Here is a 13,161-nt window from a genome sequence, read left to right as displayed (position 1 = left end):
AATAATTTTGATAGTTTTGGGCATAAATTATTATTGAGTCAAGAAAAATTCAAATATTTGAGTATAAAAATTGGATTTGTCTTGCGTAGATGGACTAGTGGTTAGAGCCATGGCCGCTCACTGCTAGGAGAGTGGGTTCCAGATGTCGTGAGTTCAAGCCCCGGCCGGAGCGGAGGTGGAGCTCCAATATAGTTAATTTCCGAGTGTGTGTGTATAAATATTTGTTTTATTAAATATTATTGATTAAATGATTTTTAATCAATGAACTAAATGTTTTTTAAAAATCTTAAGTAGCAAAGAGTTAAAAAATAACAAACAAACAAAAATTGATGATTGTCACGTGTTTAATGTACAACAAAAATTCAAATTAAATTATCTGATGTACAAAATTATACAACCACAAAGAATTATTCTCAGCATTATCTAGCCATGCACTGGATACTGTAGCCAACAAGGAAAAACAGATTGGCAAAATAATTACCTTATATCCAGTTTTTTCCTGTGTCAACAAAATTTGTGAAAATGGTAAAAATATGTAGCAATTTTAATATGCGTCAGTCATTTTTAGCGATTGCACAAGTTTCTAATAGAAAATAATACAGGACTTCATAAAATATTTGCATATTCAATAATTTGAGAAAAGAGATCGCAAACAAAGCAAAATTAGATCATAGCAGCAAAAATTACTGTTAAAGGTATCCTTGGGTGCTTTCTGTCCTAAAGGCTGGGTTCACACAGCCGAAATATTTTACAATAATATAAAGTTTTGGCACAATCTGAGGAATTTCTCTGATTACATGCATGACATAAATAAACATTGTGTGCATCATTTTTTTTCTGCTTAATAAGGAAAGACATGACCTTTATACCAAAATTAGATGGTAGGTTATGGAATAGTCACATGCTTGAGATTGTTCCTATTTGGATGGTCAGAGTTTCTTGAAGTCTGATAACAGTGTCTCTGCAGCCAGTCTCCCGGGGGACCCTAACACTCCACCACCTGTCAAAAACAAGGTCACTTTAAAGGTCAAGGTCATGTAAACTATAACAACAACCAAAAACAAGGTCACTTCAAAAGGTCAAGGTCATGTATAACTATATACATGACTATATATCTAAACAACACTGACCAAATACAAGGTCACTTCAAAGGGTCATGGTCACATAAGCTGTGAGAATCTCTATGTTTGGTCATTTACACCTTACACAGCACAAAAAGGTATTCACATCAATACTGACCAATTTGATTGTTTAATCTCCTTTCATACAATACACCCTACATGTGACTGAAATTGTTTAAGAAACCTCCACCCCATTCCCCCCCCCCAATTTATTACCTGGGTGGGCTCCACTTCCTCCTAGATACAGTCCCTGTATGGGGCCCCTGTAGTTACTTAGCTGACTTGTGGGTCGACACATGAACAGCTGGTCCAATGATATGGCACCATGGAAAATGTTCTACAATCCAGCAATCGGTGTAATTAGCTCTAAACATGTATATTGGTTAATAAATAGTCTAAAATATAAAATCAGTTTTAAAAACTTGAATCATTGGAATTAAACTTTATTGTACCGGTAATTGTTTAAGGGACATCATGCAATTAGTCAATTATCTGTCAGTAATAAATATAAAATCCATTATATTTGATCATCATCCTCAACCACAAAACACCATACATAAAATTATTATGAGATTAGAGCGTTTCTTAAGGTTTTAAAATGTATGTGTTCATCAGGCAGCCATAATTTGGTCACAATCAATAGTATCAGGTCACAAATACCCCGCCTGTCAAGCCGAACACTCTCTCCAGGTCTGGAGGGGTCAGGATGTCCCGCCCGACGACGCTCTCCTTGAAGCCTGGAGCGTACTGCTCCACAGTGTCAAATACTGAATACAACGGAACAAAAGTTTAATGATGAAAAACTCAGGAGGGGTAAAATCATCCACAATGTCAATTGTTGAATTCATACAACGAAATGAAGTGTTTAAGAATAACGAAATGCACAGAAGGAGGGGTCGAGGGAATATCCACAATGTCAAATACTAAAATTAATATATTAAAAGAATAGAATTTTAATGACGAAACACTCAGAAGATAGATATCCATGTCCACAGTGTCAACTACTGAGTATGGAATAGAATCAGAATGGAATACTTAAAGGGTAAGCATAGTCACAGTGTCAAACACTAAACGCAACAAAATAAAATGTTGACACTTCATTGCTGGAGAGAGTTATTCAGTATTATAACAACACTTTCTGAGGTAAGAAATAACAGAAAATCACTCCACGTTTCTTCGATTATTTCAAATTTTACAGAAGACTAAAGTGTGTGAACTTCATTTTTATATATCAATAAAATTCTTGGGTAAGCATCTACCAGCAGATCATAGTGGTGGATCTTAATGAAGTACGGTACACTGGTTTTTTTCTTTGTGCAACAAAATTTTGCTGTGGCGTTTAATATCTTATCATGGTGCAAAACCATTTTACAGGCAGCAGTCGGGTTAAATACAAGCACCAGTCAACACTTACCTATGTCGGCGTAGTTGTTTTTGTCCTGCTCTGTCCAGTCTTGTCCGTTGAGGCGGTACGGGGTGTACTGGGTAAACATCAGACAGACATGGGCCCCCTGGGGAGCCAAGGTGGGGTCCTTACTGGACGGGATCACCATCTCTATCATCGGCCTGAAACAGTGAATGGGACCAATTCATTTAAAATCTATTTGTCCAACTTTGACGTTATTGGTGTTTGTACTCCAGAACTAGGATCAAAATCTACTTGATCAAGGCCTTGGCATAGATCTGATATAATTATATATTTAATAATTATAATTTAACCATACCATCATTTCAAACAAAGGGTAGACAAAGTTAAAAAAAGAAACGGCAATGTAATTATAAACAGCAGGTACCAACAATCTGTATCTAGAATACACTACAGATATTAAAATTAATCAAGCTAAGCCATTACAACTGACAAAGTTTTAATTATATCTGATAATTAAGAATTCCCTTTTTGTGCCTGACTTAATATTTTAGAACAAGCTGCCTACATTAAGGAGCAAGTGTGAGACCTACTTTTAGGAGTGAAAGCCTGACCTACTTTTAGGAATAAAGGCCTGACCTACTTTTTGGAGTAAGTTCCTGACTGAGCATCAAGGAAGGCATCATGAATGAGTCTCGTATTTTCACAGTTGAGGTGAATCGTACACTGGTGATGTGGCATGGGCTCGTTCTTTGACACGTTGGGATCTGCTGTAAAGTCTGGAAGTCTGCTCAGAGCAACTGTCGGATAAATTGACAGTGGATGACAATGACAAGACAGTATGTCATGAATAGCTCAAACAAAACAACTGTCAAAATATTATGACAATGAGACAAGACAGAACTGTAGATTCCTTGTTTCGTTAGTACATAATTCTGCAATTCTGCCATTTTGCATCAAAATCCCAAGAATATAAAATCGTGAGCACTGAACTTTTGTTAATATTTCGTTAAGTTCACAACTATAAGTTTAATAATGAGTTTTTTGGTGGATATAAACTCCTCAGGCTTAATGAGGACTCTACAGTAACTATGGTAACTTACCATTAATTTTTGTTACGGGGGAGGTAAAATCAATAGCCCGCACACCCTCCACCAAGTCTTTTGGAAGCTTGTTCTACAGATTAAAGTGAATTTTAAACCAGAATAATATTGAGAGTCCAGTATAAATACTGTTTGCTTCAAATTCATGTAGCTTTAGTCAGAACAGGGTCCATCAAGAAAGATAACTCTTTAATAAGTTTATATTTATGTACAGGATTGATGTAGGTCAAAGTTTTAACCAATCATTAAATACTTTTTAATCCACTCCATTTATTGTTACTTAATCAATTAAAAACAAAATTTACATTATTCAGTAACATATAAGACTTATCAACAGCGATAACTTTATACCTCCTGAATAAGATCAAGAAAGGTGACCTTGGGAGTAGCATTAGATATCACAGCTTTGGCCCAGATTTCCTTGCCATCTTCTAATAAAACACCCTTCACAGCATCATTCTCAATCAGAATTTCTTTAACAGGCTGCAAAAAAATATAATTTATGCATAAAGATTAAACTTTTATGATAATTCTTTAAGGTTAGCAACTGTATATAATAATTTGTTGGGCCCGCTTGGTCAGACATTTAAAGGCTGGTAGATACATTGAATCTGATTGGACCTCAGTCTAGTTATAGCATCCAAGGCCATTTCAGCCAATGATTGACAGTCACTCCTTTATAGTGACTGTTTCAGTTCAGCATTTTATTAATACATGTACTCACAAAGTATGATTATGTAATATACACAAGGGTTAGACTAATGAGCCCAACTCAGGAGCAAGTAATGTCCTTACAGTGACTAGCTCTGTCCGATCTCTCAATCCTTGTAAGACCAATTAACCTATTTGTAGATTGCATTATTTTTGCAAATTTAACTATATTATATACCTGGCCAAATCTTCAGCAACCCTAGCTATACCAACAAATAAATCCAATAATTCATCATTATTTTTCAACGCAAATTTCTACTCCATGTTATATTGACATTTATATATAGGCTGACAAAATACCTCATCGTTCTCTCTCTCTTTCTCTCTCTCTCTCTCTCTTAGATGGTAAAGATGTCTAATCCACGCTTTATTGCAATTTTTTGAAACACTACTCCCATACTCTCTCTCTCTCTCTCTCTCTCTCTCTCTCTCTAAGACATACATGTACATACCTGACTGGTAAAGATGTCTGCTCCATGGTCCATTGCACAGTTACCGATGGCCTGGGACACCGCCCCCATCCCTCCCTCCACATACCCCCAGGCTCCCTTCTTTCCCTCCAGACATCCCATCACATGGTGAAGAAGGACATATCTATCAAATAACAATCAAATGTTTCCTTGATTATTTGAACAAGTCATATTAACTAGGTCAAATGACATGGGGATTCTGATCACAAATGCTTTTTCATTTTTATACATTTTGATTTTGTGTATTCCAATTCATTGGTTGATTCTAAGTATTTCTATATTTGTATTCCTCTAAATAGATACAAGAAATACAGTATTTAATATTAATTATAATTATGTTATGATTATCAAAATGATATAAAACTTATGATCGAGATTTAGACATCATAAAATGGATTCAATGTTTTGCTTTAACAGATATTAATTCCTGACCGTTATATCCTCCTTATTAATTGCATAGATATAAGTTTACTGACATATCAATTATTTCTGGTATAAAGAATGTAGATCTATGCCTGTCAAATGTTCTTCTCAAATTGTTAGTATTTATTATACAGTAGATGTTCATGCAGTACCACTCTCATGCAAATGAATATACGGATCCTTACTGCAATGTATACAAACAATGGACATATACATGTACACAAACATACTGCCAGGAAGCCTAACCATTCATAGTTACACAGTTAGTTTACACTCGATGTGCATGTACCCAATGAATCCCTATTCCTATCCAACTCAAGTCAAAGAAGAGCTAGGCTCAAGGGCTGCAGCTACCACTACACATCACATGAACATGAACATCACATGAACATGAACATCACATGAACATGAACATCATATGAACATGAACATCATATGAACATGAACATCACATGAACATGAACATAACATGAACATGAACATCACATGAACATGAACAACTGTTGTGAGCAAATACAGCTCTTTCTCTGATCATGAACCTGTAAATTCTCATGAAGTCTGCCTTTGCTAATATCAATAACTGCAAGGTATATACCCTCAATGAATCAAAAGTTTAATAAAACAGTAAATTAGATGTACAGTAATTGTACTTCACTTTAAGGCATCCTAGATTCTTACACTCAGTCTAACTGGTCTCAAAGATGCATGGATGATTTTGATTTGTAGTTAGAGGAAGCAGAATCCAGCTAACACACTATACTCATCTGACAGTGCATGTAACAAATATAATTTATCAGGAAGTCACAAACCAATGAAACCACAATGCTTAGAAGACACACAAAATCAATACCATCATCTTCATGCAAACAATTTCTAAGCAAATATAAAGCTAAAAAAAATCAATTATGCACAAAAACTTTGAATTAACTTTACCTTTGATATCATGAACAACACTCATCTTAAGCTGTACATAAAAAAAAGTTGTACTGAGAACTTCAATTGCAATTCATTTGATTCATGACTGATTGATTACTTGTTTTCTGTTTTACATCCTATCAAGATTCTTTCACTCATATAATGTCAATTACCGTTAATGGTTAGAAATTTAGAATCAGTTTTTGCTCTCATTGCCATTGAGTAATTAATGTACTATTTTAAAGCTTTTTATGTCAATTCTATGTCAAAGTTTCTGACCCACTTCCAGGTGACTCTGGGGACATCATGGCGCCTATTACAGCATCAGTGGCCAGTGTCGCCTTCAAAGGCTCAGACTCAAACCATTTGTTCAGAATCTGAAATATGTTCAAACCATTTTATCCATTGTCTCAAGTAAAGGGTTTCTGAAGGGATCAGAAACCCTTGACTTTGGAAGATGCATTTTACTGTAAACCTACTTTTATTCACGAGCAAGAGAATCGTCGTCGCGAATATTTCTCATCACAAAACCATCCCTTGTCGTATGGCTGTTATAACAACACATGTCTTTTTAAGGCTTACTCGCAAAAATTAGTCATCGCGAACTAGTTTGTGTCCAGTAAATCATGAAATAATGTCGTCGCGAATAAAAGTTGGTTTACAGTGTCTGAAATACAAAAAGATTCAACGCGCTTTGATTTAAGATTTGCATGTCTATAATAATATCCTAGATGACAATGTCTTTATTTATAAACATATGAATTTCTATATATATCCAACATTCCAAAGTCAGAACATATTGCTATGACATAGAATTTTGTGTGGAGGGAGCAGTGCTGTACCTTTGTTGTTGGTGCTGTCATAAACTCATAGAAAGCATCAGAGTCTGTACCCAGTGTGCGTACTACAACAAAAACACTCGCAGTTATCACAGAGATACGGTTCCTGGTGGCTGAACCAATCAACAGTTATATGTGACACAAAAATCAGTTCCTGGCAGTCTAAGAGGAAACAATGACATGTTTTTATTAATAAACAATTTTTAGACTGTCAAATTCTTAAACAATTTTTTCTTTTGAGTGACATAAGAGATTTAAGTTAAATCAATTTCATCTTCAGAGGTTTTGTTATCTGTATATGAAATTTATATATCAAACAGATTCTAACAAGATTTCAGCAGGGTTTTGATGGCGGGTAAAGTTTTCAGTTTCTCCCTGATGTTTGAACTGGTCAGACTAGGGAGGTGGGGTGGAGGAGAATCCAGGAGGGGGTCAACAGCTGTAACAATGTCGTCCAGTAGTGCCTCGTATTCAAAGAATCTCTGAAAGTATACACTGCCTTGTAAAGATTGACAACCAGTATATACATGTACCATAGTCTGTTTAAAACATAGTGAGCATAGTTTTCAAATAAATCAAAAACTACCATGATGATAGATATATTAGTTATGTTAGATGGTGACTTACTTTTGCATCTTTCTCGGAGAATTGCGCTATCTGTCTGTGTGTTTCAGCCTGGTCTGGCCCCAGGGTGAGGGAGGAGCCCCTCCCTGTCCGTCCCAGTAGAGGGGTATAGGAGCTAGGGTTCCGCAGGTAAACCTTCAGTCCATATTTCTACAAATTACAAGATATATAACCTTTATAATTTATGCAACTGATGATTTAAACTTTAAGCCATTTTTCTCAACGAATCTATACAATTTAGTCCAATATATATTACAACAACATAATTGGGTTAGCCCATATTTCTAACAGTACAAAAGATCAAACTTTTAAGCAAAATTTTCAGCAATATGATGTAAATATTTGCTAAATATTTCTCCACAGTAAGATCTTTACTTTTAGTCCATATCTATTTCTTTGAGTGTAAATCTGAACAGTAAGAACTCAGCTTTACAGCTGGTGCAAAAATTTAAAGTCTTGATCATGCAACTTTCAGCCCTTTTTTCTACAAAAGGTTACAATAAGATCTCAAAACTCTCAGTCAATGTTTCTACAATTACCTTTAATTCCAAATCCTCAACTATCTTTGGCCTGAGTAAACTTAGAACATATGATGCTCTGGAAAATTTGAAACCTGTAAACAAAGTTTAATATGAATATGAAAATAATATGAAAATTTGAAACAAAATGTTCATGCAGTGCTGGGTCACAGAAGGATTTGTACTTTGATGCTTCTCAAAATCAGATTATTTTGAAATTAAAATTGAGTCAACTCAATGTATATATTGACCTGGTACGATCTCCTCCGTCACGGCTGCTCCTCCAATAACATGGCGTCTCTCTAACACACACACTCTTAAACCACTTTTTGCTAAATATGCAGCCTTCAAAGAGAAATTTTATGATCACTGCCATACAAGTATATCATTCGATTAGTAAAAAGTAAATAGATTTAATGGACAGTAACATTTCAAGAAGAATTTAGTATTAAATTTATACATACGGAGACCAGTCCATTGTGACCTGAAAACACAAAGTTTAATCTGTACTCGGACGTTATCTTTTTTAATTCTCTCTCTCTCTCTCTCTCTCTCTCTCTCTCTCTCTCTCTCTCTCTCTCTGAATATCTGAAACTCTACAGTCTCTGTCTTATACAAGGTGTCTTACCTGCCCCCACTACGATGGCATCGTAGGATGATGAACCTGCACTATTTGATCGGTGACGAGTTGGATTGAAGTGTAGTATCCTTTTATTTTTAAGCGCACAGTTCAAAACGTGTCTGAAATACATCGTTTGTTTACATGTCAAGGCCGCCATTTTTCTATCATGTGACTATTGATGGATAAATTCTAAATTCATGTCGATGATTTCATTAAAGTTTCAGGGAACAATTTTAGAGGTTAAATCGAAATTTCTTTAAAATTTATCAGAAAATTAAACTCAACACAAAAGTATAGAAATTAACGACGAGACAGGTTTTTTAAGAATACATTACTGTATCTGATTTTACCCAATTCTCCAACTAAGGTGTGCATATTTACCTTAAAAAAGACTCGCTGCAGACAATATTTCTTTATAGGAGACATGAGAACCTTAAAATATAGAAACATTTAATTTGGGTAGTAATAATGATATTAAATATAGTTTTAAAAAAATATTGCACCGTAATTCGCTCAATATTTTTCAAGGTTTTTTGAATGACGACTCATTGGGTAATTAGCGTATCCCTTATCATGTGACAACAAATCAACATTCTCCGATCGTCAAGATGGTGGATCGTAAAGCACTACCTCTCGTCATTATGACCGGGTTCTGGGGAGTCGTGGGCATTATCCTCCCCATCATTGTGCACTTTCTAATGAGAGGATCACCTAACAAAGGGTAATACATCGGTAGTTCCATAAATCGACTTTGCATAACCCCCCAAAAATCTGTCAAGAAGGCAAAGTTACTGCCAATATTCTTCTTCTTCTTCCCGTATAGTTCAGACCACCATCTGGTGTTATTTCGAACTGTTGCGCTAATGCGCGGTGCGAGCGAACCAGCTATATACAGGTGCATTTTAAAAACCATGGTGGCACTACAGTCGTTTGACCAGTTCCGAATTTTGACCAGTTCCGAATAGTTCAGAAGTTAAATAGCAAAAAATTAATGAAATAAAACATGGAGGAAAAAATCAATACCTTTAATATAAACACGTATTAATGCTTGTTTGAATTCTGCTGTAGTTTCATTTTTTGCGGTCATACATGTATTTGATATCGGTCTTAGATTATTCGACCTACTTTCGCTTTGTAATAAATCCAGGTCATTGCAACGCTAATATGCACATAAAATCGTCTGTCGGTGCCTTAAATTTTCACTTGTAACAAGATTTCTTTTTTTAAATGTAGGTTTAGTATGTATTCTAACATACCCAAAAGCAAACAGGATAAAAAATAAAATAAAAACGCAAGTGGAAGCAGAATTTTATTGAGCGTCATTTTATGAGTTCCGAATACCCAATTTGTTTCCCTCTGTTTTAGGATTTAATGAAGGGATTGATTAAAACAAATACTTCTGGAATTCATTAAATGTCTTCCTCCGTCTTAGATAAATCATATTCTACCACAATAATGATAAGTGGAGGTGCTGCGACTGTATTGCGACAAGATGTTAGAAACCAGGCTAAATTTTTGTTACGGTGATTTTGTCTGTCATTTCAGTGCAAATCAAACTATATTATTAAGAAAATACAAATAACTGAGATGTTTGCATTAAACCTGTTATTCAACAGGTTCAATCAATAGTTTTAGGGCCGAAACTTTTTTATCTGCATGGAACAGTTATGTTATTCGGAACCCATCGGCTTATTCACAACTGGTAAAATGGCTTCCCACGTAATTTGTTAGAATAAAATTTTATTTTAAAAAAATTAAATGCAGTAATATTGCATTTATATCAGCAGGGATATGGTGTATATAGGCCAAAAAATCAGATCTAAAAATAACACCCAGGAACATTTACAGCACCTCCAAATCTGTACCCTATTCGGAACTGGTCAAACGACTGTATATTCATATAAAATCATCCAGATGGTGGTTACTGAAATAGGACATTGTGCAGTTCGTTCCTGAAGGTGTTGACGGAACTGCATTAAATTACACATGGTGGTAAACTGTTCCAAAGCCTAATGGCTGTTATTATTAGATCTGTTCACTGAGAGGGAACGATTTTTAATATTCCACGACCAGTGTTTATCGTGAACATCTTGTAGATCTCTGAGAGATTCAGCATTAACTGTGAGGTACACACCAGTGTGTAATCATGATTTATTTTCCCTACTGAATTCATCTCGGGACCTGGTAGTAAGTTTTACCCAATGTCTGCTATGTAAAAAAGTCAAACCCACTATCTCGTAGTTATTATGAGGATTCCAGATAATTTCAAAGTTTAATACATGAAGTAGGAGAAGCTTAGACTTACGACTTTCAATTTCTTGTCTAAGATGTATAAAAGGTAGTGATTTGGGCAACATGACGTGTAGAATTTCAATCATTGGTTTATCATATGCAACTTTATCGTAGATTTTTTTGGCACTACAGAATATGTCAACAAATTTTAATATTAATGATTACAGGATTGTACAACTAATGCTGATGATGACTGCGGCCTGCTGCTATCTCTTGTAAGTACCTGTGTCCACAAGTTGTCACTACTATTCACCGTACACAGAGGTGTACTAGTTTGATTTATACATGTATTGCCAATTTTGGAAACTGCTTAACTGCACTAAGATTATCAAGAAATCATTTTGAGATTTAATTAATTTGACGAAAAGGTCAATTATCAGTATGCAGTTTTCTATAACTCACTTTTTCCTTTGATGCATCAATTTGACTTCTTTTGATTTTCTTAAATTATCAACATTTCAGATATTGTAATTAGGATGAATGAAATCAATGAAGAAAGTGTTAAGTGATGTAGATCAGATAAATTTTTGGGTAAATGGATTTGTTCTGCATACTTTAGCTGGCTGTGTGCATTCCTGTTCCAACTGAATCCATTGATCGGTCCACAGCTGGACTCGAGTCTGATCGCATTTATCCAGGCCGAATGGGAGAATACTCCAGTCAAACCGGTCAGTATTCCTCAGAGTCCACAACACAGTTAGTCTAAAAGATGTTGATTATGATCATTTAAATTGCTTCCTACAACAAAGTTGTCTCAGTCATGTTTTACTAATTTAGTAAGTTTTCTCTGGTATTTGCCATGTTTAAAGGTAACGCACAAATTAATTTCCAAAAATAATTTGTTTACTCTAGATTCCTAATATCCGTGTAAAATTGCGAGAAGCACCTGTCGCGGATTGAAAAATCTCGCCATTATTTTAGTTATTGTTGAGAACTATTAGAAATAAGGATAAAGTTCTACGCTCATGATTTTATATTCTCGCTTTTTGATACAAAACAGTGGGATCGCGGAAATAAGTACTTGCGAAATATAAGGAATTTACAGTATTTAATATGCATGTGATATGTGTTGTACATGTGTTTAATGTGTATATTGTTTTGTAAACATAAATGTGCTACCATTTTGTGCCCTTTGAGGGCCCTTTGTTGGTTAATAAATTGAAATTTTGTAATGAGATATACTGTAAACCAACTTTTATTCGTGTACTAGAAATTTTTCGCAAGGTTCGTGAGAGACTCGTCGCGAATGTATTTCACCGCGAACCAGTCTTTATCGTATGGTTGTTATAACAAAATACGGGTCTGGATAAGGCTTGGTCGCAAACATTAGTTGTCGCGAACCAATTTATTGGAAGTAAATCGCGAAATTAAGTCGCCAGGAATAAATGTTGTTTTACAGTATACACACAACAGTGTACTTACAGGTATTCATTATTCCATTTCAGTGAGCAGAGCCATGACAGACGTAGCATAGAGTTGGTATTCTAGACATTTGTACATAAATTATATACAACAGAACAATGAAGGACTCTAGTCACATTCCATATAGTGCTGACCGAGTGTAATATCTCGGCATGAGATCAAAACTCTAACATTAAGTGTTTCTTAAAATTGTCAAAGGTCTCTGTAATCAATTCATTTCTTTGCTTCTATTTGATCACATAGACTGTGCCGAGTTACTTATTGAGCAAGAAATTTTATAAACAACTTTCATATTGTAAAAAGTGCTACCTTAATAATTTTCCATAGTAAAATCAATGGGAAAATCAATTGATGACAAATATAAATTTTATGAATTTTCATCATGTTCATGGCACATTTTGTTTTTGCTTTGTATACTTGTACCGATTGACTTGTGTGTGTAAATTTAGATCCACAAAAATTGTTTCTTAACAAAATGGGTAATTTTTCTGGATAACTGTTTTCAGTATCTCCTCTATTGTGATTAGTATGACAATTTTCATTGTGTAGTTCATTTTCTCTTGGACTACTAGCATGTGAAACACATCATGAACTGTGCATAAAATTATTCCTTCTTCAGATAGTAAGCATAAAATTCTTTTGGATGCCTTTATCAGCTTCTGTGAGACCATCAATGAATTACTGTAGTTATATTGTCAGTTGTTAATTACGTGTGTTTTCACTGTGTTTGACAAT

The 13,161-nt window shown here is 34.9% G+C and overlaps 2 protein-coding genes across 2 annotated transcripts; one reads left to right on the top strand and one right to left on the bottom strand.

Annotated features, from left to right (window-relative positions):
• Positions 1-326: 326 nt before the first annotated feature.
• Positions 327-8,895, bottom strand: LOC128181463 (pyridine nucleotide-disulfide oxidoreductase domain-containing protein 2-like). Its single transcript, XM_052849866.1, has 16 exons — positions 8,719-8,895; positions 8,555-8,574; positions 8,342-8,435; positions 8,112-8,185; positions 7,576-7,722; positions 7,277-7,430; positions 6,952-7,013; positions 6,389-6,486; positions 4,754-4,895; positions 3,942-4,073; positions 3,591-3,663; positions 3,131-3,287; positions 2,536-2,687; positions 1,782-1,888; positions 1,338-1,458; positions 327-1,000 (listed from the first exon to the last, which is right to left on the bottom strand). Exons 1-16 carry the CDS (start codon positions 8,867-8,869, stop codon positions 930-932), a joined length of 1,755 nt encoding a protein of 584 aa, XP_052705826.1. The 5' UTR covers positions 8,870-8,895; the 3' UTR covers positions 327-929.
• Positions 8,896-9,275: 380 nt separating this feature from the next.
• Positions 9,276-13,160, top strand: LOC128181462 (V-type proton ATPase subunit e 2-like). Its single transcript, XM_052849865.1, has 4 exons — positions 9,276-9,433; positions 11,172-11,219; positions 11,564-11,672; positions 12,450-13,160. Exons 1-4 carry the CDS (start codon positions 9,321-9,323, stop codon positions 12,450-12,452), a joined length of 273 nt encoding a protein of 90 aa, XP_052705825.1. The 5' UTR covers positions 9,276-9,320; the 3' UTR covers positions 12,453-13,160.
• The last annotated feature ends 1 nt before the right edge of the window (position 13,161 follows it).

The sequence above is a fragment of the Crassostrea angulata genome, chromosome 4 (assembly GCF_025612915.1).
Source record: "Crassostrea angulata isolate pt1a10 chromosome 4, ASM2561291v2, whole genome shotgun sequence".
Lineage (NCBI taxonomy): Eukaryota > Metazoa > Mollusca > Bivalvia > Ostreida > Ostreidae > Magallana > Magallana angulata.
The sequence above is the reverse complement of the archived record's forward strand: the minus strand, read 5'-3'. Positions and strand labels throughout refer to the sequence as shown.

Coding starts and splice junctions, on each gene's coding strand:
- LOC128181463 (XM_052849866.1), bottom strand. CDS start 8,869: ATGGCGGCCTTGACATGTAAACAAACGATGTATTTCAGACACGTTTTG. Junction 8,575..8,718: donor TGCCATCGTAGTGGGGGCAG/GTAAGACACCTT, acceptor TTGTGTTTTCAG/GTCACAATGGACTGGTCTCC. Junction 1,459..1,781: donor TGTTCGGCTTGACAGGCGGG/GTATTTGTGACC, acceptor GCTGGATTGTAG/AACATTTTCCATGGTGCCAT.
- LOC128181462 (XM_052849865.1), top strand. CDS start 9,321: ATGGTGGATCGTAAAGCACTACCTCTCGTCATTATGACCGGGTTCTGG. Junction 9,434..11,171: donor AGAGGATCACCTAACAAAGG/GTAATACATCGG, acceptor TAATGATTACAG/GATTGTACAACTAATGCTGA. Junction 11,220..11,563: donor GCGGCCTGCTGCTATCTCTT/GTAAGTACCTGT, acceptor TGCATACTTTAG/CTGGCTGTGTGCATTCCTGT.